A 27,073-nucleotide genomic window follows, 5' to 3' on the forward strand; every position below is an offset into this window, starting at 1 on the left:
CAGTTGGAATGCCATGCTTCTAGGAATTCTCGACTGTGGCTTTGAGATCCCATTTACGACCCTGAGAAAAAGAACAGGAAATGATGTTACCACAAGAAATGACATCACCAACCTAAGGAAACCTAAACACACGAATAAAAAGCGGGCCATACCACCAGTGCTTCATCCGGAGGCTCACTGATGATGTTACTGAGTATGGTGAGGAAACATCTGAAAACGAACCTTTCAGCTCAGCGAGCAAACCTATATCTAGTCTCTTTGAAATAAGTGATCCAAAAAGTTCCTTGCTTTTTTTGCTAAGTCAAAATTATAAACAGACTTCCATGATTAAAGTGCAGTACTGCCGGTGCCTCAAAGAGTACTTCAATTTCTTCTTGACTTCATCAAACGATTTCCTCTTCTTAATTATTGCCCCAGAGAAGTAGTGAGAAAACATAATTCTCGATCCTTTGTACACCAGGGCCTGTGAATCTCTTCCCAGTTTTTAGATTAGATTAGATTAGATTACTTACAGTGTGGAAACAGGCCCTTCGGCCCAACAAGTCCACACCGACCCGCCGAAGCGCAACCCGCCCATACCCCTACATTTACCCCTTTAACCTAACACTACGGGCAATTTAGCATGGCCAAATCACCTGACCCGCACATCTTTGTGACTGTGGGAGGAAACCGGAGCACCCGGAGGAAACCCACTCAGACACGGGGAGAATGTGCAAACTCCACACAGTCAGTCTTTCATGATCAGCTGCTTCTCTTTATCACCCTGGGGTTGCACTAGGACTGGGCGGGGACGCTAACCAAACGGGACCTGTGTATTGCGATCCGGTGGGCCTGTTCCACACACACCCGGCCCAGCTCGACCTCTAGACGCAGGAACTGCGGGAGCCACTGTTCCAGGCAACAAAAGGCAAATTCAAATGGCTGGCTTGCTGAAGTGTGAAGTATTCGAAACAGACTACATCCTTGTTGTCACAGGCATACATAAATGACAAATGACAGAGTGCTTGTGTTGATGCTTAAACTACACACTTTATCCAAGGAAAATACCTTAGGCTAGCCTAATATTTGTGCAAACCAAGTATTTCTTCAGGCTCCAAGGGATGCTGTTGCCCTCCTGTGCACTGATTTCAAACCAAATTTTAAACTGTCATTAGAACATCTTTTGCACATTTGACCTGAGTGCCTGTCAGAGTAAATTTTGATGTGTCTTTCTATGTAGAAATTTTACCAGTATCAATGCAAATAAGGTCCAATGTCATAAGTTTTGCATTCTAAATACTTTCTGCTTGACTGTATATCGACAATAAGATATATAATCGATAACTGATACGCGCCAACTTTTAAGACAGCAGAGAAAGATACAGTATAACTGAAGCAAGTGGCAACAGTCTGATTTATATCATGCACAAGGTGAATTTTTAATGTGGGTAAGACCTAAATTCATTATAAATATTAACTAGTCAAACCCAGTGAGGTAATTAACAAAATATTGTTTCTTCTTTTCTTCTAGGACGGTGAATTTTGATATAGTGAGATACTTGTATGATTTCTTGTGAGACCAAATACAGCCATATGATACTGCAAGCAATGATCACTGCTTTTGCACCGATTGATACTGATTCATCCACTCCACTGAGAAGTGACAAACATTTTGGCTGCATTTGATTTGTCCAAGCAGGTGTTAGCACAGTATGGAATCTGATAGCAATATCTTGATTGGTCAGAATGGATCTTTAAAATGAACTATTTACCAGGAATCTTCAGTATTTTGGAGCTAAGTGTTAATTATGAGCAGCAGGAATTCAGCGCAATCTGTTACAACGCAATAACAATATATTAGCACAAAAGGCACCTGAAATATATTTATTTTCAATTATTTTCCTTTATGAAATATCCTTTTCTCAGAATATAGTGCGGTAGCCATTATGTGTGACTAACCTTCCAATTTTATTAACTCTCTGCTGTAATATTTTGTAGCCCTTATTAATTTTGTTTTGAATCCTCTTTAGTGTACAAAATAAATGAATATAATGCAATAGTTGTGCTGTATTGCTGTTCATTTTGTTAAACCTTTGAGGAGAAATGTCAAACTAGAGTATTTTTTCCATCTTTGGAGATGGTGAAGCTGATTCATGTCTGTTTTTCAGTAATTTAAATTCATGTTATTAATATGGCAAAATCAAGGACCCTGTGGGCTGAAATCTTGATTTTTGTTCCAGGGCTAGTCCACCCCCTCACCAAACTGTTCCAACACAGGTACAACACTGACATCAACATTATAATGTGCAAGATTTTTCTGGTATATCCTGTCCACAAAAAGCCGAACAATCCAATTCAGTCGTTTATTATCCTATCAGTCTACACTCAGTCATCAGCAAGGTGCCTTTTACAGTGTTGCTAATACCTATAACCTACAAAGTTAAGACTCTCCAGGACCCCTCAGCTGCAGACTTCATTTAACCTGAGACCAAAAGTCTTGAATTTCAAAAGTGCGAATAATTATTCTTGACATCAATGCAGGTTTGATCGATTGTGACATTAAAGAGTCCAAGTGAAGTTGAAGTCAATGCGAATCAGAAGGCAAGCTCCGCAGCTGCAGTCATACCCAGTACAAAGGAAGATGGTTGCAGTTGGAAACCAACTCAGCCCCAGAATATTGTTTCCGGAGTTCTGAAAAGGGTTTGGTCATTTTAAGCTGCTTTATCAATTACCTTCCTTCCACATTAAAATTAAAAATTGGTGAATGAAAAACTGTTTAGTTCCACTTACTTCGGGTGCAGAAGGAGTCTGTGCCATGCGGCAAGATTTGGACAACATTCAGGCTTGGCACGTAACATTCACATCTCACATTTCAGGTAATGCTGTCTTCCAAGAAAAGGAAAGCTAATAATCTCTCTTTGACTTTCACTGGCATTGCAATCACTGAATCCATGTCCATTAACATTCTAAATTAAAAATTTACCAGAAATTCAGCTGGACCAGCTATCATATAGCTGCAAGAGCAGGTCAAAGGCAGGGTGTTCTCATTCACAGTAACTCAAAATAAAATTTCATTGATCTTTATACAATGGTCGACCTGAGTCTTTTTGTGCACCACATTCCAGGACTTGGATGATTCCTTTGCATTTTGGTAACCCAACTACATAATTAATATGGTCTGATCAGAACATTAATTTCTGAATAGCTTATATCCTTTGTTTACGCAGTTCAGTGATGCTTTTACGTTGAGATTGCTGGTTTAAAGCCTATGAAAATCTACAAACAAATGCATGTTGTGGGAACGCATACTATGCAAATTAAAAAGTTACTGCTATAATTGAGTGACAGGATCAAGAGTCTAGCTTGGTATGTTGCCTGCTTGGTGCCAGGCAGGACATCTCTGACTGGCTTGAAAGGATATTGGAGGGGAGGATCCAATTATTGTAGTCCACATTGGGACCAACAATGTGGGCAAGACTAGGAAAGAGGACCTCTTTAGGGATTATCAGGAACTAGGAATCAAAGAATAGGTCCTGAAGGGTTATAATCTTGGATTATTGCCCAAGCCACATGCAAATTGACAAAGGAACAGGAGAATAAGGGAAGTAAACACGTGGCTAAAAGAGTGATGCGGGAAAGAGGGGTTTCTTTTCATGGGACACTGACATCAGTATTGGAACATGAGGGATCTGGACCATTGGGACGGATCTCTGCTTGAACAGAGCAGGGACCAGTGTTCTAGCAAAAAGGGTAAATAGGGTGGTCAACAGGACTTTAAATAAAAAGTGGGGGGAAGGCAAGGATAAAACCCTAAGAAGTATAATCACCAATAGGAAGTAAGGCTGTAGATTAACGTCTGTGGGGGTGGATTCAACTCCATTAAAAATAATGAAAACGTAAGAGAACTGGGGAGAGGTTATTAAAGTCTCCAGCACACAAAATAGGGTAGTGTTTGGAAAGGGTTAGGAATCAAACTTCAAAAACACTGAATAAACGAATAACAATGAGATGAGGGACGGTCAATACAGGACTGAAGGTATTGTATCTGAATGCATGCAGTATATGAAATAAGGTAAATGAGCATGTGCGGATCAAAATTGGCAGGTATGATGTGGGCATCACGGAGATGTAACTGCAAGGGATGAGGACGGGAGCTAAATATCCAAGGATGAACATCCCATCAAATAGATGGGCCGAGGGGTTGGGATTGCCTTGTTAGTAAAAAATGAAATTAAATCAATAGCAATAAGTGAAGTAGGGTCAGATGATGTAGAATCTGTGGGTAGAGTTGACGAACTGCAAAGGTAAGAATCATAAAGGGAGTTGTGTATAGGCCTCCAAACAGTAGTTAGGATTTGGGGTATAAGATACATCAAGAGATAGAAAATTTGTGTAATAAAGGCAAGGTTACAATGATCATAGGGCACTTCAGTGTGCAGGTGGATTGGGAAAACTAGGTCGATAGTGGATCACAAGAAAAGGAATTTTTGGAATGTCCAGCAGATGGCTTTTTGGAGCAGCTTGTGGTAGACCCCATAAGGAAACACAGTTCTGGATTTAGTGTTGTGCAATGAGCCAGACTTGATAAGAGGCCTTAAGGTGAAGGAACCCTCAGGAGGCAGTGAGCATTATATGATAGAATTAACTCTGCAGTTTGAGAGAGAGAGAAGGTGGAATCAGATGTAACAGTATTACAGTTGAATAAAGGGAACTACAGAGGTCTGACGGAGGAGATGACCAGAATTGGCTGGGAGAGGAGCCGAGCAGGAAATACAGTTGAACAGAAATGGCAAGGGTTTCTGAGAGTAATTTGAGAGACGTAGCAAAAATTCATCCCAAGGAAAAAGAAGCTTACTAAAGGGAGAATGAGGCAACCATGGCTGGTCAGGGACAGCACAAAAGCAAAACAGAAAGCATATAATGTGGCAAAGGACAGTGGGAAGGCAGAGGATTGGGAAGCCTACAAAGACCAACAGAGGATAAGGAAGAAATTTAAATATGAGGGTAAGCTAGCCGGTAATATTAGGAAAGATTGCAATGGCTGAGGAACTGAATAAGTACTTTGCGTCAGTATTCACGGTAGAAGATACAAGTAATATCCCAAAACTTCGAGAGTCGGAGGCAGAGATGAATATGAAGAAGGTGCTAGAAAAACTGAAAGGTCTGAAGGTGAATAAATCGCCCGACCAGATGGGCTACACGCGAGAATTCCGAAGGAGGTAGCTGAAGAGATAGTGGAGGCGTTAGGGTTTCAGGTATCACTGGAGTCAAGGAGGGGCCCAGAGGATTGGAAAATCACCAATGTAACCCCCCTGTTTAAGAAGGGAGCAAGGCAAAAGTAGAGAAATTACAGTCCGATTAGCCTGACCTCAGTCGTTGGTGAGATTTTGGAGTCTATTGTGAAGGATGAGATTTCTGAGTACTTAGAAGTACATGGTAAAATATGACAAAGTCAGCATGGTTTAATCAAGGTCATGTCTGAAAAATCTGTTAGTATTATTTGAGGAGGTAATGAGCAGGATAGACCAAGGAGAGCCAATGGATGTTACGTATCTGGACTTCCAGAAGGCCTTTGATAAGGTGCTGCACAGGAGGCTGCTGAGTAAGATAAAGGCCCCTGGTCTTAGAGGCCAGGTACTAGCATGGATAGAAGATTGGCTGTCTGGCAGAAGGCAGAGAATTGGGATAACTTCAGGGTGGAAGTCAATGACTAGTGGCGTTCTACAAGGGTTGATGTTGGGACCACAATTTTTCATTTTATATATTAATGAACTGGATGAAGGAACTGAGGGCATTCTGACTAAGTTTGCAGATGATATACAGATAGGTGGAGAGGCAGGTAGTATTGAGGTGAGGGGGACGCTATAGAAAGATTTAGGTGAGGATAATGGGCAAAGAAGTGACAGATGAAATACAATGTGAGAAAGTGTGAGGCCATACACTTTGGTAGGAAGAAACGAGGCATGATCTATTTTCTAAATGGAGAGAAAATTCAGAAGTGCAAAGGGACTTCAGAGTCCAAGGCCAGGTAAACTTGCAGATTGAGTCAATAGTTAGGAAGGCAAATACAATATTGTCATTCATCTCGTGAGGACTAGAATATGAAAGCAGGGTTATACTTCTGAGATTTTATAAGGCTCTGGTCAGACCACATTTAGAGTATTTTCAGCAATTTTGGGCCCCATATTTCAGGAAAGATGTAATGGCCCTGGAATGGGTCCAGAGGAGGTTCACAAGAATGATCCTAAGAATGAAAGGCTTAACATATGAGGAATATTTAAAGACTCTGGTACTATCCTTGATGGAATTTATAAGTATGAGGGGTGATCTGATTGAAACTTTCAGAATACTGAAAGTAGAACAGAGTAGAAAGTGGGAAATGCCCTCAGTTCCTTCATCCAGTTCATTAATATATAAATAATACGGACAGAGTAGAAAGTGGGAAATGTTTCGTTTGGCAGAGAGGAGGACCTGAGGGTGCAGTCTGAGAGTGAAGGGAAGACCTTTTAGAATAGAGTTAAGAAGTAACCTCTTTCGCCAGAGAGTGGTGAATCTGTGGAATTCATTGCCACAGAAGGCTGTGAAGGCCAGGTCATTGAGTACATTTAAACAGAGATTAAGTTCTTGATTGCCAAGGGGATCAAAGGTTATGAGAAGAAGCAGGAAAATAGAGTTGGAAAACCTATCAGCCATGATTGAATGGTGGAGGAGACTTGATGATTGAATGGCCTAATTTCTGCTTCTATATCTTTTGTTCCGACATGTCCTTTGGGACATCAGCTTGTTTTTTTGTACAACCTGAGCTACTAATTTTTGAACTGGTCTCAGTACACATAAGGTGTGCTACTACTCAACACAATGTACTAAGTGATTGTTTGCTTTAGTAATTGAAATTTGATGTATCTTTAAAATAAAGCCTACCCATTTATTGACTTTTGAATGTGTTATCACTGTGAATATTATTGGAAAAAATATCCATAATGTCATTAGAATAAATGTTGATCAGTAAATAAATCTGGAAATAAAAACTGGCTTTAGTAAGTGTGACTTTGAAGCTGTCAGATTGCCACAGAAACACAACTGGTTTTCTGATGTCGTTTAGGGAAGGAAATGCCATCTTTATTTTGCCTAGCCTATTGTGACCTTTGGAAAGAGATTCAGTGTTTTGCATTGAGGTTCATCCTAAGTGGCTCTACGGGGCCTTGTGCAGAGACCCTTCGAGATAAGCATTCTGCTACTGCTGGAGAACCATTAACTAGGTGAAAGTTTATCTTTAGGCTGTCTGAAACTTGGTGCAACAAGTTGACTGCAATTGATGCTTATACTCGAAACGTCGATTCTCCTGCTCTTCAGATGCTGCCTGACCGAATTTACTTTTCTAGCGCCACACTCTTTGACTGCAATTGAATATTGCAGACTGGCACATTCCAAAGTTCGGTATTACGAGCTAAGGGATACTCTAAAGTATAGGGTAATTTCAGCAAAAGAGCAAGGTCACCATTTAAAGCCTTTTAGCTATATCTGTAGTATGATGAGGGGTGGAAACTGGGTAAAACCCTTTGGGCAACATATTTGACACGTAATAAATCCTGCAAAGATTTTTAAAATATATCACATAGAATACTCAGCATTCATACAAGTGGCTGTAAGTCAATTTGTGCTTTTAAAGTTCCAATGCTCATGATAACATGCTTCGGTTATCAGCTATATATAAATGCAGATCTTTGTAGGATACAGTAAATGCTGTACCGCAGTTCTTGATTACAAATGTAATGTGGTATTGTAACCTTATTTATTTGACCTATTTTTATTCTTCATATGAAAATTTGCTTAATGCTGAAATATTATGCATTAAGATCTCAGGTTTCTCAATCATAAATAAATAAGCCAAAGGGAAAGGGTAGGTGCTGCAATATATATCTAATCTGTCTGAATTGTTTGTCCAGTACATGGTTTGAAATGAAATATTTGTTAAAAAAATTGAAGATTAAACGGTCAGTTTTTCTATAATGCAATGGTTGCATTCTTGTGCAACCCCATGTTATAGAAAAGTCGTGTTTTAGGAACAGTGTTTAAAGTGGTGCTGCTGTAATTGCATTACAGCCAACATAAGTTTTAAAAGTTTGTGCTGTAGAAACAGCATCCCCAATTCGTCAATCATTTGCATTGACGAAAGTGTGTTATAACAGAATGACCTGTACATTCGTGTCTTTGTTCATATTAAAATTTCTATATGTCAACTAAATACAAATATTAAATATATTATTAGTGCAATAATTATATTTGTATTTTTAAACATGTCAAATCTAAATTATAATCCAATATGAAATAATTACAGCATATTATAGGCACTTAAATACCAGACATTGCACATTCATATAATTGAATTAAATGGGAAACGTCTGTATCCTTTGGGTACTTGATAATTTCTCAAGTCGAAAATGCTCAGCTTGGGACTGTAGTTTCAAGTCATGTAAGCGTTAATGAAGCCCTGTGTCAATACTGTCTCATGGGTGGAAGGATGAAACTTTGTTAAATAAATGCATGGTGGGTCATTGGTTAGCACTGCTACCTCACAGCACCAGGGACCCAGGTTTGATTCCAGTCTTGGATGACTGTCTGTGTGGAGTTTGAACATTCTCCCCATGTCTACTTGGGTTTCCTCCGGGTGCTCCAGTTTCCTCCTACAGTCCAAAGATGTGCAGGTTAGGTGAATTGGCCATGCTAACTTACCCATAGTGTTCAGGGATGTGTAGGTTAGGTGCATTAGTCAGGGATAAATGTAGAATAATAGGGTAGGGGAATGTGTCTGGGTGGGTTGCTCTTCGGAGGGTTGGTATGGACCTGTTGGGCATAAAGGCCTGTTTCTACACTGCGGGGATTCTACGTTTCTTTCTCCAAAATGTGTGGATTTCCGTGCTTATGAGCTAGAGTACCTGTCAATGCTGAACTAAATGTGGTTTCTAAATATAATTTTATAATACTTATAAATCGTTTACACATGTCTTGTTACTAAATTATGATCAGAAAATATTACAGTTTGAGCAGTGTTTAATGAAGGCATAAATGCAATACCCAACTTTGTTTCGGTCCTGGTGACGCTTGGTTTAAAAATACAGTTGGTTCTGATATAAAGCGGTAGTTTTGTTCTCGTGCAATCTCACGTTATAAGAAAATCGTGCAATAATGGCGCAATTTAAATTAATGGGGAATAATTGTGTTATAACCAATACAGGAAAGTTTGCATTCTACAAATACAGTCTAAATTCTTCAACTGCATTAAAAAGAATATGTTGAAGAAACAACATTATAGCATAATTGACAGAAATTCATAGTGGCAGTGAAGAACAATTACAATTTGTCCTGAGTTAATTCAACAAGATTGCATGTCAAATGGGTTTCAAAAAAACACAAGTTATGAGCTATTCTCAAGCCTCATAGTTATTTCTAGGTAAATTGGAATATCGATCTCCATTATTTTTTGCATTGCTTTTCTTAACCATTGCCTCCATTTCCTCAGAGTTTTGTAGTTCATGTTTACAAAACTGTGACCAAATTAAAACCATTTGTTCTTATTCTGAGATTAACATTCAGTGAGCAGGTGAAGGAGCATGGCAAAATATTAAAGCAGACAAAGGTAAAGTTTGAAAAGTCAGCCAGCATTAAGATTGCCTTTTAGTAATAAGCTGGCCTCGATAACATAAGGCAAGGGAAGTTGGAAGGATTATATGTCAGCGTGTGAAACATCCACTGCTGAAATTGGTGATCCGAAGTAGAGAGCAGAATTGTTGTGGTTATATTTGAAAGCAATATAGGTAAATGTTTGTATTTAATCATAGTTTTTCAGTTTCTAGAACTTAAAGTTTCTAGGACTTATCAATTATTATCTACACTTACCCTATAGTTAGTACCAGCTCATTTCATACCCCAGCAAGTTGGTTATCCTTAATCTCTGCTTGCAAGATTACTTCTGCAAACACACCTTCATCATAACATCAATTGTCCTCAGTAAAGGCACTTGTCAGAAACAAATTAGTCGATCTCTCCAAATAGACATCTTGAGTACAGTTAGCAAATATTAAGCAGTTGCTTTTCTCTTCAGTTAAAGCTAAACTGTTATAAATAGTTGTTTTATAATAATTTAATAACACATGTTTCTTGTTAGGAAATATAGCCAAAGAGTTTTCAATTCTGTTTTGAATATTAAACACGTGAATAGAAACCAACAACCCCTATTGATCAGATAATTGAACAAATTGCCCACTGCAATTATTTTCCTTTTTACTGAGGTATCTTTCAATGAATCTTATTTCTGATCAGTTTCCAAAGTGAAATAGAACTAGGTCTTACTGCACTTTGTATCAATTATAAAAATGCTTAACTAACTGAACCTGCATTGATTAAATGTCAGTAAATTCTGTAGCATCAATTAGATAATTTCATGAATAGAATAATTAAATTGGTGTTGAGCCTTATGCAGGACCTTCTGTGTGAGAAGAGATTAATGTCAGGTGAACGAAACAGTTAAAAAAAACTTTGAATTAGTTGAACTGAAAGAGGCAAGTAAAGAACACTGCTTTTTTTCTTGTTAGTTTCTATTACAAGTTGTAAGATGATGAGTATCTTTAAAGAAACTTTTCAAATGCCATTTTGATCCATAGCTGTACAAAATGAACCCAGTAAATAGTAGATGTCTATCTTAGCATAAATTAAGATACAAGCTATTAGATGTAATCATTTGGTGTAACTGTTATGAGTAATCTAATAATGCTACATTGTTGACTATGAAATGTACACTGGTACTTGTGTAAACCTTTTTGCTGTAAGGTTAAAGTTCTGTTGACGTGGCATTAATAATTATCATGGCATTGACTCTCTCTTGCCTTCCCCCATGGAATGTGTCAGAGTAGCTGAATTTAAAATTCATTTGTAAACTTCTTGACTGCTGTTTTGAGCTCACTAATTACCAGAATTTAAACTTTAAATCAGCCGATAAATTATTTAATTTAATCAGGGATAAGTTTAGACCAAAAGGTGAATCCGATGTTTAATTAGAGACTCTACAGTTATTAAATAGCTTAATTCAAGCTTCCATCGGTCTTGTGGCCCACTAAATAAGTTTTTATATAGCTTTAATGTTTTAATTTATGTTACCATTCAAAATAAAAAATGCCTGTTGGATCAAAGAATTCCATTTCTATTGTTCATTGGTTGTTTTCTGTATTGGTGTTAATATGGATGATAGGACTTTCATTTGGTCATCATTTAGATAATAAAAACAACTTTAACGATCACGATATTATGTAATTGCATTGCTATTATAATGGCCCAGTGACATATTGGTAACATTTTATGATTATCTTGGCAGTTTAATATTTAATCTTTTTAAAATGGCATATTTTAAAACTCCAATTTCTATTGCAGGTAACAGTTTAATCTGTTTTCAAATTCTGGTGCAAAACCCAGATTTTCAGGGTTTTTATACAAATTTGCATTAACAAAAAAAATCAAAGGTCTTCTATGGTTGGTAATTTAGAACTCAAACGGCATTTAAGCTACATTTCAATGTATGCCATTGGACTTGCAATGCTTGGTGTTTGCCGTTCAGATTTTGTAATTTGTCTATTTATTAACAAGACAAGGCATAAATAAGTGATTTCCCATTTTGGACACTGTGAGAATGAGTGAGGAATAGCTTCCTCTGTCTGATGTTAATCTGAGAAGGTGGAGTTTTTCAGCACTCCAGTAAAAGCAGCAGGGGAAATAAATTATTTCCAGTCGCTGCATTTTATGCCTGATCAGCTCCCAGTTTTAGTCAGTGTTCTGACTGAAGGGAAGGCGGTTGCCTTCCTAAAACAAAGTTAACAAAAAAAAAGACGCGCCTTGAGGCACGTGGGAGGGGGCTGGAAAGTGGAATACAATATGCTCTGAGGAAGACGTATTCTAAAGCTGTATTGCAGCTTATGAAGCTGATGTATTAGAATGCAGTAGAAACAGCTGACAGCTGGCAGTTCCTACAGTTCCTGGCTTATGACTTTCCCAACAGAAGCGCCCTGACATTAAACTTGTAATCTCTTTAATACAGCAAAAAAAAAACTCATTCTCAATAATCAGTTTCCAGCAGGACGGAATCAGAAGAGGATAGAGAAATGACTAAAGAACGATGTTTTAAATCCTGGACTTTATTCTTTCTGGTTGGAGCATTCTTGTCAAATTTTGTATATGGATCTGTGGGGTTTTACCCAAGGTTTGCCCCATTCTTTTTCCTTTGTACCCACCATGGAGAGCTGGAGGGCGATGGAGAACAGGGAGAGGTGTTGATGTCACTTCATATTGTGGGAAACCCAGAATATTATGTGCCTGGTCAAGAATATCATGGTAGGTCACTTTTTTTACTTGGATGGATGTTGCTTCTAGGTTTTAGTGGTCAGTTTAACTGAACAGTGTAACAGTTTGTTTCTGGATGAATCAAGTGTGTTTCTTTCACATGATGTGAAATGCATATTTTAGTATAAAATTGGCAAGCATCTGGTTCAAGTCTTCATTTTTGAAAGAAGCAGTTCTTTGTTTTGAGAACTGCTGGAGTGTTTAATATTTTAAATAGTTTACCTTAAAAGAGCAAGGTTAAAATGAAATCATATTAATGTGATTTACTGGACCATCCGCACGTTTGCTGATATGAATTATGAAGACAAATTAATCCTTTGGGATTTTCTTCTTTGTTGTGAACCATTCCCTTTCTGTTCCTAAATCTCTGTCCTTCAAAGATTCTGTAGTGGAGATTGGATGTATTAAACTAAGCTGGCAGGTCTGAGTAGGCTTTGTGTGTGGGCTCAACTCAAGTGTAAAAAAACCTTTTGCTGGGACAGCTGTCAGTCCCTGGCCAATCTACATTTTAAAATAAAGTCAATAGATTTTGGATATAAGAGCACATAGTGTACTTGTGGGTCATTTCTACCTTACAGACTGTGTCCACAGTCAGGCAGAAGATAGCAGGATGCCCTGCACAGTATCTTTGCTGTACATGTGTGATCTACAGCAGACTGCTCCCTGTAAGCTGAAAGTGAGAGTTCAGGTCAGCCGTGCATGGGGTTCAATTAACATGGGAAAAAACAGCTTGTCTTGAACAGTAGGAAGCAGAAATGTCACTCTTGTATCAACACAGAACATTCGGACAATCTCCAAAGGAAAAATTAAATGATAGTACTCCAAATAATTATGTTGAATCCTTTGAAATAATTTTAATGCAAGTAGAAAGCTTTAAAATTTAACATACAATTCTGTGAAAAAGTCTTTCTTTCATTCCAGACTAGTTGCTCTGATACAATAGATTCAAAGGGTGTATTTGTATTCAAGCATGATATTTAACCAATTCAGCCCAGTAATGGCAATTGTTCATCCATTGGGACTAATTAGCAGAAAACAGCTGTAAGATGAATATACAACACTATTTTCCATAAGGTAATATTCCACTTTAAAATGTGCATGCATATTTAATTTCACATTAAATTATTGCTTCAGAGCAATTACTAAACTGGCCAAATAAACAAATATAGAGCATAATGATTGAACAATCCTCACCTTGAAGGACAAAGTACTTGAGCTATCTTTTTGAAGATAGATATTTTCTGATCATTCTGTTCTGAGATGCCTAACTGAGGATATAGTTAATGAGAGTAAATGTCCTATTACTTACACATCACCCAACCTATACCTAATTAGGGAATGTTATTCTTGTTATAAACCTGAATCTGGATTCAATTATTTAGCTTCCAGGATGTGTACTGTATTAAAGCTATGAGAGGTTGGCTTTGTGGATATTTGTAATGAAGACTAGTGTCATACCTTTAGGTTCAATTATTTTTTGATTATTTCACAATATTGATAAAGACAAAGAATCCAGCCCTTTTCAAAAATTGAGTCAGACATTTGGTGCTATAATTCATAATTCAGTCCAACAGACAATTATAAGGGAAAAAATATAGCAAGAGACTCAAATAGGTGTTTAAAGATCTAAACTCACCTAAATATATAACAGGTATGCTGATTCCTGTTTATGCTGGGAATGCAGCCAATAAGACTGGAACTCAATGAATAGATTTAACATGTAGCTGCCTATATTTGTCTCTGCTGTGCTGCATGATTTTGGAATCAAGTTAATTATTAAACTGTTTCTGTGTTGAAACTTCTGTAACAGTAGTTTAAACCATGGAAATACTAAAGCAAAATGGATTAACAGGTATTTACTTTGTAACTCAATAGATAATATTAAAGGAATTGCCTGCACTTTTGTTTCCCTTCACTAGGTCAGCAATAGTATTCTTGGTAAAGGTCTTGCCATGTTGTAACTCAGATATTTTAACAAGAAATTGGGAGACAAAGTTGTGTGTCCATACAATTCTTAAACCAAAAATCTTAAACCATCACCTGTTCACAAATCTCCACAAATGGGTCTTGAGTTGGACATGAATACAAAATTAAATCTCCTAACGTTTTTCCATATCTTCCCCAGAAGCAGATTCTCTCCATTTAGTATCTTCCTCTATCTGGCGAAAATACAGAATTAACAACTGGGGAAACAATAGAGAGGGCAAGGTAGTCCATTAAGGCATTCATTTTATTGTGCTTTCTGAATACTGTTTGAAAATCTCAATTCTTCTGTTTTGTGCCTGATCCATCACACAAAGAAACTCAATCAAATAGCCTATTTTTCAACACTTTTTTAAAAACCAAAACCATGACCATCTCCATTTGCTTGTTTTAACATTCAACACCGTGAAATTCATATTTGAGTTTGTGCTGTATCAAGTTCTTGATCTGAGTTATTTCATGTAAAGAGAATATGTTTATGTGTATATGTTTTGTCATGTGGTGGGGCTAGGATTTTCGAGGGAAAGTGTATTCCTAGCCACGATGTCAAGGCTTTTGATAGTCTACTAGTAATGGTTTATAAGTGTCTAGGAGCTCAGTACTTGTAGCTCTGTATCTCAGCTATAGATAATACATGTAGATATTAAAGGGGAATTTTAAAAAATTGAAAATAAAGGAGGAGGGTATAAATTACTTCCAATTCAATTTCTAAATATTCTTTAATGTGATGTTTACAGCATGAACTATCAATTCCTTGTGTGTAGGAAGCAGCAATACAGTTCTCCCATCCTACATAAACCAAAACCAAACAAATAATTTAGACTTGATTTTTTTCCCAAGCCAAGGCCACATACAAGTATCAAAATATTTTACTACTAATGATCATAGATCCCAGTATATTTGAGAACTTTAATGTCACTTGGAGACTCTTGACCACACAGCACAAATCCATAACATTTGAGCTATAAGAAACTCAGTGTTCTTCAGCCAGAGAGTGGTGAATCTATAGAATTCATTGCCACAGAAGGCAATGGAGGCCAGGTCATTGAGCATATTTAAGATTAAGATAGTTAAGTTCTTGAGTATCAAGGGGAGCAGGGATTATAGGGAGAAAACAGGAGAATGAGGTTGAGAAACTTATCAGCAATGATTGAATGGCAGAGCAGACTCAATGGGCTCAATGGCCTAATTTATGCTCCTATGTCTTATGGTCTTATTTTAAAAACTGCTTTTTTATATATAAAAATGTATAATCATGTTTACATATCTAAAAAAGAAAAGTGTGCACTTATTTCAAACCATTAATGAACACAGGATGTCTCAATGTACCATACCATATAGGTGAAAGTGGGTACTGCAGATGCTGGAGATTAGAGTCAAGATTAGAGTAGGGCTGGAAAAGCACAGCAGGTCAGGCAGCATCCAAGGAGCAGGAAAATTGCCCTTTTGGGCAAAAGCTCTTTCATCAGTCCTTCCTGATGAATGGCTTTTGCCCAAATCGTTAATTGTCCTGCTCCTCGGATGCTGCCTGACCTGCTGTGCTTTTCCAGCACTACTCTAATCTTGATTTAATGTACCATATGGTTTGTGAAGTACTTTGAGTGGTCACTTGTAATATGAATAAAAAATTGTGATCAGTTTCTTAGAACCTATGAGGTCAGGTCACTTGTTTAACAGTTTTCAGCTCAGTTTATTTCTGGATATTTTGATCATCTTTGTGATCAATAATTTTCTGGTAATGGAGCAAGCACTTGGTGTGAAAGTTAACATTGATGTTTCACAGTTGAGAAATGTGTTGCAGCTATATTTCAAAGATCATACTTATGGATGCATTGCCGATCCTTATTCACTATTATTTAATGCGTCGCATACTATTCTATTGTTTTCAGTAGTCACTTCATTATCTACAAAGTAAAAATTTGTACAGTAGGCTTAAAAAAAGTCAAAGAATATCATTTGTTTATTGAATCAAATTATTAACAACTGTTAGAATTTTTAAAAAAGGAAACATTAAAAGATAAAATATAATTCAAATACTTTGAAGTAGCTTTGGTGATATGAGCAAAGGTTCAGCAAAAATATTTTTATAAAACAAGGAAAATTATGTTCTTAATATTGTTGTATTTGTCTGAAAGCCTATTAAATCAGAAAATTTGGCCACCAAGTTCAATGTATTTGCTAACACAAGCATTCATGCAAATGATTGTTTAGTGTCTTCTATAATGCTGTATGAGTAAAGTGTTCCAATTCTAGATTAGGGTTGTCAGGTGTGACATAATGGAAGTGGAAACGCATTTGTGCACCAGGTTTCTCAACTCTTGAAAGCAAACTGTTTCACTTGAATGTGTGCTGATATTATGTTTTAAGTATCAAATCATCTATTATAATTGAAGTTCTTATTTAATTCTCATTTAATGTGTATAGAAATAAGTCCTAATAAACCAGTGTAAATAAAAGTTAAATAAAAATAAAATTGGCCAGGTGCTTTTGGGATGAAATTTACCTCTTGAATTTTGTTTTGAAATCCAATGTTGGGAGCCTGGTACGCTACTCACAACACCATAAATCTCACATCTCAATAACCTTAAAAAAAGTCTTTATCTATGTATAATCATGCACTTCATAAATCTTATTTTGTTTGCTATATTGAAGCTCTCGTGTCATTAACAAGCTTTGTTTAGACTTATTCATGAGAAAAATATAGTTGGTAGCAGGAACAAAGCAAAACACAAAAATATTGATAGTGAAAGGTGAGAGGGAAAACATTTTCATTGGACCTCTGACTGCATTTTTGAGTAGATAGGACCAGCTATGTTGGATGTAGCTATCTCAGGCAAGCTGATGCATTATTTGAACGCTAATTTAGGACACACCTGTTCTCCACAACATTTTTATTCCCTTCTGTTTTGCCCAGTTTTGCTAGGTGATGTGTATATTGAACATCATGATGGCATTCCCTTCAATTCACTTTTGCTGTTGAACTTTACATGCAATTTTTTACTCCAACTACTGGTGTGCACCCTACCTCATGCATATGTGAGTTTACAATGCAGAATAAGGCCATGCAATCCTTTGTGGTGATGCGCTTTTTTCAACTTGAGTTACCATTCTTTCTCTTACTTGCAATTTGCCATTCTTTAGCTTATTATTGAAATCATTATCTAATTTAATTTTAAATGATGCAATAATCTCTATCCTACTATCACTCATAGAAGAGCATTAATAGTCTAATCGAACCGAAGAGCAAAAGCCATTGCTTCATCATTCAGTATGAATGTGACTGACTTTCGCCTTTGAATGTGTGTCCACTCCTGAACCTCTTGATTCTCTGGAAAACCAAAATCTGTTGGTTTCACTTTGAACATATACAATGATAGTCCTTCCACAATCCTCTGGGCAGAGAATGCCAAAGGTTTACTCAGTCTGAAATGATTGACCCTTATCCTGAGATTGTATCCTCATGTTCTAGATTCTCCAACCAAGGAATTCAACTTCTCCTGTCAATTCTATCTAGCCCCTTCAGTGTAGCATTCATATGAAAAATCTAACTAGTGATTGTACTATGTTCTATTATTCTAGACTTTGGCTTAATTAAATCCTCATGCACCTGAGATCTGTAAAAATATAAGAATTATTGCTATTGCATGTCAATAATATGCACCATAATGATTTGTTTAGTTGTGTGGACATCATTTTATCTATTCTTTGCAACTTTTAACAGCTGCATAAAGACATCTTGACCAGCAGTTCATAATACCCAATATTATATTATTCTTGAGTTAAATAATGGGGAATGTTGATTTTTCTTAAAATAAAGACATCATGACTACAGTCTAGGTATTGACATACATGATCCTATGATGATGGTCACAGAAAAGCTGCCATTGTCGTTCATAAATTTGTTGTTATTACATGCTCATTAGTCCACAATGGGTATCATTATTGGTACCCTATGTCTTGGGGAATTCTGCCTTTTGGGAAAAGACTTGCTGTTTTACAACATGTTACCAGTTTTCTGTGAAAATAATGATTTAGGATTTGTTCTACCAAACAATGCATGACCTACTTATGGATAGTGTGAATTGGATATAGCTAATAATACTTAGTGTGGCACCCTATGCCTGAGGTTGTGGTGACTTTCAAAACCATTATCTTGTGAAACTTCAACCTCTAGCAAACAGCTCTGTCTGTCACATCTATTAAGAGAGAATTTCACTGAAATCCAAGCAACTAATTTCTGCTTTCGTGCTTGGATTCAGGGTTAACACTGAATGTGGTCTGTTTTCCTGTGATATATGATTATTTGTGTGGCATCCTTCTTGTTCCTCTTTCTTTTTGAAATAAATAAGTGTTGCTCCATAGACATCATTTTAAACTGCAGCAACTTAAACTCTGCATAAGCATTATGAAAATCAGGTGAGTTCAAAAACATTTAGTGTTTTTTCTCATAACTACCTCAAATGTCAAGCAATATCAAAATGTCAAATACTGCCTTTTTAGATGCTGGCTTCCTGCCCACCTGATACCTTGAAAGACCTTTTAAATGGTGAAGGTAACAGTATGTCACATTTCTTGCATGAGTCAGGCACGCTGACATGAGCAGACAGGGTATTTACCATTTTTATTTGGGGCACGTGGGATATGGGGCATTGCTGATAAGAAGGTGATGCTCAGCTTTATTCTTGAACTGCTCCAGTCCTTGGGTTGCAGGGATACCCATAGTGCTGTTAGGAAGGAACTTCTGAGAGTTTGACTCAGCAATAAGGAAGTAACAACATTACAATTCCAAATGAGGATTGTGTGTAGCTGAAAAGGGACTTACATCTTCTAGGATTCCCATGTGCCTGCTGCTGCTGAACTAGGTAGTGGACCTAACAAGTTTGAATGATGCTGTTGAAATAGCCGCGGTGAATTACTGCGGGTATCTTGCATTGACTCACATTGCTACCATTAAGTCGAAGGTGAAGGATGTGAATATTGACAATTATGGATGTGTTGTCAATTAATTGGGCTGCTGTGGTGTGGATGGTATTAAACGTTCTTTAGAGCTGCACTTGCCAGGAATGTGAAGAGTATTCAATCACATTCCTAAACTACGCTTAGTAGATGATGGTCAGGCATTATTAGGCCAGGAGATAAGTTACTGCAAAATTTCTAGCAACTGACCTTCTCTTAGTTCTACGCCTGTTCCCCAGTGACTAATTTTGCTGGGACTTCTTAATGGGACTTGATCACAATTGGCTATGGCAGGGCTACAGTGGTTTTTTTATAAAAAAGATTCTGATACAAATCAGAATATTAACTGGAAAATACTGATTCTTTATTTTAATTAATAGATTTCAGGAAATGAGATAACACATTATTTAACTTGCCTAACCTCGTGGTAATTCTCATCTCAATATTTCCTAGTCCCGGATGGAAAGAAAGTGACCTCTTTACCTTATTTGCCTCCCTCTTTGTAAAAATCCATCCCCATTCCCATGCTTTGTTCTCCTTTAAATTCACTTTGTTTCCTGTCTCTCTCCTCATTTATTCTCTCCTCTGTGAACAGGTTTCTGTGTGTGCAGCTTTCATTCCTTTTTGTTGTATTGTAGCACATCTAAAGGAATGCACAGTAAAAACACATGTCAATGGCCCCTCTATTCCTTGCATTGGAGAAAAACTGGTGGGAAAACAGATTAAGTTGGATAGAAGGCTGTCAGCCAGTGAGTAATGGAGGGAAGACTGGAATGCTGTGTAAAATATAAAATTTAATTCTTGAACTGTTGGAATTTAGGGTGCCAATATTCTGAAAGTTTGGTGGATTTGCTATTTTGGGGGATAGATTGAAGTTCTGGAGAATATTTATTTGGGACGTTCTGTAAATTGGAGTGAATGATAGACTGAATTGTACATAATCAGGGGAAGACAATAATATGATGGACCAAAATGTCTCTTTCTTTCTATGCCTTATTTATGTTTCAGAATAGTATTGTGCTTCTGCAGAAGTGTTGGAAAAAGTTGTTCTCCTTTTACAATGAAAATGAAATGATGTCAATCGCTTCAAATTTAAACTTATACATTCATTTAATTGGTTGGTTTATTGAAAATTCATAGTGGCAGTTGTAGACTTGCTGCACCAGCTGACATTCAAGGTTGACTAGGCAGACAGGTGCCATATTTAGTTGCTAGGTCATGTAGAAGCTGGAGTGACGTTAATCAAGCAGAGAATGCAAATAGAACACAGATCGGACAAAGCTCAGCATGAAGCTGAGTTTGGGATCAGAAATGAGGTTGGATTGGGGAAGATTAGAAAGACTGAGAAACTGGGATTTGTGTAGTGGGTAAAAACATAAGTAGGAAGATATACATCATTTTTAAAATATTTTTCTGGGAATCTAATTGTTCTGTGATGTCATATAGGTAGCATAGATCAACGAAAACATTAGGAGCTCAATCAAAATTACATTAACTATCCAGTATTTCAGACGTGGCATTTTAATAATGTGGGTTAATGAGAGGAGTCTCATGGTAATGCACCCTATATATGCCAGTGTTCATTTCCAGTTGAGCGCAATACGTTTTTTTAATCAGAGCTGTAAGGTTTGCATACAATTATGGAAGTTTATCTGTGGTATTTAAGTGACCTCATTTTTAGCTGGTTAAGGAAATATCTTTATAAGAAAGAGTTTTGAAAATGGGAATTAACCAACATTCAATTGCAGATAAAAGTTAGAAAGGTCCAGAGAGAGAGAAAGATGACTTGTGGGAAATTTGATCAGTCTGTCACTTGAATGATTTTATGGATAGTATCAATGTTCATCTAGAAAGCAACAAGAGTTGTGATAAATATTGACTCATGCATTTTAGAATCAAAATTTGTGCCTGGTAAGTTGGCTAAAATAATTTTAGATCATGTCAAATGGGATGGAAATTCAGCTCATTTTTCAATAGACAGAAGATGTAAGCTAAGTGAAGGGTGTGAAAGATAACGGATTTGAGTCTTGGATGCTAGATAGAAATAGTTGAATGCTGTATCAGATATAATCATTCCTGAACTTTTGGAACTGGAAGTAACCAATATTCTGAAGTTTAGTGGATTTGTCTTTTCTGAGGGGCAGATTGAGAGTCTGGAGAATCTTTATTAGATAGAGTGAATGGTAGACTGAATTGAACATAATTGGGGAAGATATGAACACAATGAATCAAAATGCTTTATTCCTTCCATTTATAAGTTCCAGAACAGTGTTGTGCTTCTCCAGAAGTGTTGGAAAAAAAACTTGTTTTCCTTTACAATCAAAATGAAATAAAGTCAATCACTTCAGACCAAACTTATGTATTAATTTAATTGGTTGGTTTATTGAAACTTCATGGTGGCAGTTGCAAACTTGTGATGAAATCCAATAATAACATGAGGAATGTCTGCAAATTAATATTCTCAACCATTCCTGTATGAAGCAGTTTCCTAAGTTTCTTTTTAATTTTCCTTTTAATTTGGACCCTTAATTAATTGATATTACACTGTTTTAGTGCTTAACAGGCTATTCATTTGTCGTGTTAGGCACATTTTCAAAAACATATTTGCAGGGTGAAACATGTTTAGGTCTCCACTTTTGTCTGTCTCTAAATTTTGTACTCCTTTTCATGGAAATTATTTTTGACAACCACCCTGTAAAAGTTAATGTATCATAGCTGAGTTCAATCACAATTAATTGGAGGCTAGCAAAGATACCATACATTTAATGCTCTCTTCTGCTCAAATCCATAATTACTGTAAATTTCCTACTTAATGCAGACAAGGCACACTGCAGTCAGCTTTTTCTGTATTCGTAATGTCATGTAAAGAAAACAAAATTGGAAATCTGAAACAAGATTTCACATTGCTGCCTATATTCTAAATAACTAGGTGGCTGCATGAATTTGCTTTTAACAATTCACTGCTGCCATTATTTTATCTGGTGGTGGTTTCTTTTGGTGCCAGTTACACATCAATTACACTATTCTAGTCAGTTGTTAACAGTAGATTGCTGATCCTGGAGCACCATTAACTCCCTTTTATTTTAAAATACTGACAAAATCACGCAACGACTGTCGACTCAATCAGTGTTCACATCTTCAACAATTTGCAAAGCCTGTCAGTTCACTTCACTGTTTTATTGGATGCAAACTCCAGATATTTTTGTGAGCCTAACTAATATAGTTTTTCTGAGTTCTAAATATTCAGTCCACTGTCCCTTTTCATTAATAGCAGACCAGCAAGTTTGTCAAAAAAAATTGTTACTTTGTAACAAAGAACATTTCTGTGTAATTCTAAGGGTTACATTTATGCTCAATAAGTGTCTTTAAAGTGGTGAAAATAATGCAAAAAGCAAAACAAATTCTGCACAAGGGAAGGCTTTGGCAACATTTTAATTTCTTTTTAAACAATTACTATACAACTTTACAAATCATGTGAACTACACATTACTCTCCCTTTTTCTTTCTTATTTTACCTTGCAGTTCTTGTGATGAGAAAGCTTTTTTTCCACACATGACTGGAAGAAAGTTAAATGCAATGAAAGAGTTTAGGTGTCAGCTAAAGCCAGGTGTGTCCAAGAGAAATCTTTACATTGTGAATCTGAATCCTAAAACTCAGCTGCAGCAATTTATTCTTGAATGAGTTTGAGATTTTTAAATAATGTTTTTGTTGTTAATTTTAACATAGCTCTTGATTTTCATTTTGACCCAAATGCATTCTTGTCTACGTAGTCCTGATTTAAAGTGTTTCCTCCCTCCGGGTCTTTTGTAAAAATATTGGATCATGGTGGGGGGAGGGTGGGTGGGGGGGGTTGTGGGGAACCATTTGGCCCCTCTGCTAAGCTCCAATATTCCAGATTGTGGCTGATTATCTACCTCAGAATCTTTAGAACTTTGAAAGATAACAACAAATGTATGCATTGTCTCTATAGTCACCTCTTTCATCACTGATTTGTCCATTACTCCTTTTTCATTACTAATTTCTTTCAGTTTGTTATTCTCACTGGTCCCTTGAATCTCTATTCTTTTATCTTCCTCCGAGAAGACACTCAGAGAATAACTGTTTGGCTTCTCTTCAATTTCCCCATTTTCCATTATAAATTATCCTGTCTGCTTGTAATGGACCACACTTAACTTTATCAATTGTTTCCTTTATATATGAATAGAAAGTTGTACATTCTGTTTAATGTTTCTTGCTAGTTTGCAGTCATATCCTGTTCTTGCCTTCTTTCATCCTTCCCTTTGCTAAATTCTAATGTGCTATAAATTAATTGATGAATGAGACATCTAACAAGTCAGTCAGAAGTGATCTAGTTTCACAGTAATTAAGTACTTAATGTCTATTTAATTCTTTCACCATGGAGTCATAGAGATGTATAGCACGGAAACAGACACTTTGGTCCAAATCATCCATGCCAACCAGATATCCCAACCCAATCTAGTCCCACCTACCAGCAACCAGCCCATATCCCTCCAAACCCTTCCTATTCATATACTCCTCTAGATCCTTTTAAATGTTGCAATTGTACTAGCCTCCACCACTTCCTCTGGCAGCTTATTCCATACACTTACCACCGTCTAAGTGAAAATGTTGCCCCTAGGTCTCTTTTATATCTTTCCCCTCTCACCCTAAACCTATGCCCTCTCGTTCTGGACTCCCCCACCACAGGAAAGAGACTTTGTCTATTTATCCTATCCATGCCTCTCATGACTTTATAAACCTCTATAAGGTCACCCCTCAGCCTCCGACACTCCAGGGAAACAGCCCTAGCCTATTTGATCTCTCCCTAAAGCTCAAATCCTCCAAACCTGGCAACATCCTTGTAAATCTTTTCTGAACCCTTTCAAGTTTCACAACAGCTTTCCGATAGGAAGGAGACCAGAATTGCATGCAATACTCCAACAGTGGCCTAACCAATATACTGCACAGCCGCAACTCCTGTACTCTGACCAAAAAAGGAAAGCACATCAAATGTCGTCTTCACTATCCTATCTACCTGTGACTCTACTTTCCAGGGGCAATGAAGCTGCACTCCAAGGTCTCTTTGTTCAGCAACACTCCCTAGGACCTTACCATTAAGTGTATAAGTCCTGCTAAGATTTGCTTTCACAAAATGCAGCATCTCGCATTTATCTGAATTAAACTCCATCTGCCACTTCTCAGCCCATTGGCCCATCTGATCAAGATACCGTTGTAATCTAAGGTAACTTTCTTCACTGTCCACTACACCTCCAATTTTGGTGTCATCTGCGAACTTACTAACTGTACCTCTTATGCACAGCATCCAAATCATTTATATAAATGACGAAAGGTAGTGGACCTAGCACCGATCCTTGTGGCACTCCACTGGTCACAGGCCTCCAGTCTGAAAACAACCCTCATTGTGGTCAGAAAATATACAGATTAATCCATTTCTGAGAATAGCATAGATATGTATGATTGTCTCGTTAATATTTGTACTTTAGGAAAAAGCAAGAGACATGGACGGTCTGGAAAGACAATTGTCTGCACAGTTTGATTGCTACTCTACTTGATGGAAATCTCCCAGAATGTACATTCACATTATTCTTTATTCGCATTCAGAGATCCATGGATTCAGCCATTCTATTCAATTCTAACATATAAAGTATTTGCCAACCTATCATCTAATATAATCAATACTAAAGGAGAGGAAATGTTTCTTTAAATAGAAGCTACTCAAAAGTTATATGGTGATGTTTCATGATGTAAGAAGCAAGTAACTGTTCAAGATTCAATTTCATGTTGCAGAATAGTTTAGGAAAAGCATTTTTGACTCTTTGCTGTTTCAAGAGGAACAGTGGAGTTTCCAATGACTATTCATGCAAAATGTTTAGTTGCTTGTTCAATGTTAACTGTGTTTAAGATTAAATAAACTTTGCATTCTAGACTAACCTTGTAATCTGACACAGTTTATCTTATTCTGAAGTCAGGAAAGTTGCAAGAGCAATGCAAGAGAACAAGAGCAAAGGTTCTCTTTATCTGCTTAGTTTATCTAACTATATTGCAGCTAAAGCTGGTGGAGAAATCCATATCATCACATGGGGTTAGAATTGATCTAGGAGAAAGTGAGGACTGCAGATGCTGGAGATCAGAGCTGAAAATGTGTTGCTGGAAAAGCACAGCAGGTCAGGCAGCATCCAAGGAGCAGGAGAATCGACGTTTCGGGCATGAGCCCTTCCTGAAGAAGGATTCATGCCTGAAACGTCAATTCTCCTGCTCCTTGGATGCTGCCTGACCTGCTGCGCTTTTCCAGCAACACATTTTTAGCTTAGAATTGATCTAACCCATATCACATTATAAAGAGAGAAATGATATAAATTGTTTTTTAGAGATATTTGACTTACTAAAAACCCATTATAACTGAAGTACAGATATGTTGGTAGCTGGGTCATACTATCATTAAGCAGTAAAGGGTCCTGGGTGTTTCACAATTGGATTCAGCAGATGGTGCCGTCTATGAAATATTAAAATATGCTGTTTTTACTCATTATGGTTTAATGCTTGAAGTATGCGAGTAAAGAACTGAATAACTATAGAAACTCCACATGAGACAATGGCAAATTAGCCACGGAGCTGGAGGTTATTAAGAATATGAGGAATATTTTATTGATATTGGGGGACCAGATAAACTACTGATGAAGGATTAGCCTTTGGAAGTAGTTACAATGATCTGACATTACGGTTGCTTGATCAGGGCAGCAAGACATTTATTTGGGAGGGAAATTGGTCAAGTTGGTGAGAGATGTACTGTACTGGTTGTGACCTTGAACAGGTATAGTCAAGGGAAGCACACAGGAGGAATGACAAAGGTATTATAAGTTCATTTGGCCCATTGGGTCTGCTCTGCCATTCGATCATGGCTGATATGCTCCTCACCCCCATTTTCCTGCCTTCTCTCCATGTCCCTTCCAATCATTGCCACTTAAAAATCTGTCTAACTCCTCCTTAAATGTACTCACTGTCCCAGCATCCACTGCACTTTGGGGTAGTGAATTCCAAAGATTCACAGCCTTTTGGGAGAAGTAGTTTCTCCTCAACTTTGTTTGAAATTTGCTACCCCTTATTCTAAGACAATGACCTCTTATCCTAGTATGCCCCACAAGAGGAAGCATTCACTCCATATCAATTTTATCCACACTTTTTATCATCTTGAACACCTCAATTTGATCTCCCGTCATTCTTCCAAATTCCAAAGAGTGTAGGCCTAAGTTGTTCAATCTTTCTTCATTCGACAAACTCCTCATCTCTGGCTTTTTAAAATCTGCCAGTTGGCCACAAGGTGGCCTTTTAGAAGGACTGAGGTTCAGTAAGAGATCAAGTACATTGGTAAGTGCATTTATTGACTGATTGTTTTGACTATCAATTTTCCTGGCTTTTCAAATCAGTTTATATCCAGTAATGCACAGTCTTAGCAACTTATTTAATTTTAAACTAGAATTCAAACCCCACATTTAATCTAACCTTTTACAATGAGTGCTTTCTTTAACCTCTGGATTAAAAAAAAGGCATATAGTAGGTATAAAGGGAGCACATTGATGGAGGCATTAGTGGAGTATTGAACATGTATGGGAACTTAAAGCCATTACAAGAGCAAAAAGGGGGGCATGAAAAAGATTAAGGAGAAAGCCAAGATATTCTATAAATGTATTAAGGTGAAGAGTATGGTTAATTAGGGACCAAGGGGGAAACTTGTGTGTGGAGCCAGAG

General features: G+C 37.1%; 2 protein-coding genes across 4 annotated transcripts in view; both read left to right on the top strand.

The window, feature by feature from the left end:
- The window catches only part of orc5 (origin recognition complex, subunit 5), a 118,748-nt gene extending 116,712 nt beyond the window's left edge, over positions 1 to 2,036 (top strand). For all 3 annotated transcript variants that reach the window (XR_006315099.2, XM_043713853.2, XM_043713854.2), the window contains one exon: positions 1,511 to 2,036. Coding sequence is in view for 2 of the 3 variants with exons in the window: in XM_043713853.2 (XP_043569788.1) it covers positions 1,511 to 1,556 (46 nt within the window). In the remaining variant the exon portion in view is untranslated. The remainder of the gene's footprint in view (positions 1 to 1,510) is intronic.
- A 9,711-nt stretch (positions 2,037 to 11,747) lies between these two features.
- The window catches only part of reln (reelin), a 391,311-nt gene continuing 375,985 nt past the window's right edge, over positions 11,748 to 27,073 (top strand). The window contains exon 1 of the mRNA XM_043713852.2: positions 11,748 to 12,357. Within this exon, the coding sequence (XP_043569787.2) occupies positions 12,129 to 12,357 (229 nt within the window). The 5' untranslated portion in view covers positions 11,748 to 12,128. The remainder of the gene's footprint in view (positions 12,358 to 27,073) is intronic.

The sequence above is a fragment of the Chiloscyllium plagiosum genome, unplaced genomic scaffold (genome assembly GCF_037043375.1).
Source record: "Chiloscyllium plagiosum isolate Xiang-an unplaced genomic scaffold, Cpla_swu_hap1 HiC_scaffold_23, whole genome shotgun sequence".
NCBI classification, from domain to species: domain Eukaryota; kingdom Metazoa; phylum Chordata; class Chondrichthyes; order Orectolobiformes; family Hemiscylliidae; genus Chiloscyllium; species Chiloscyllium plagiosum.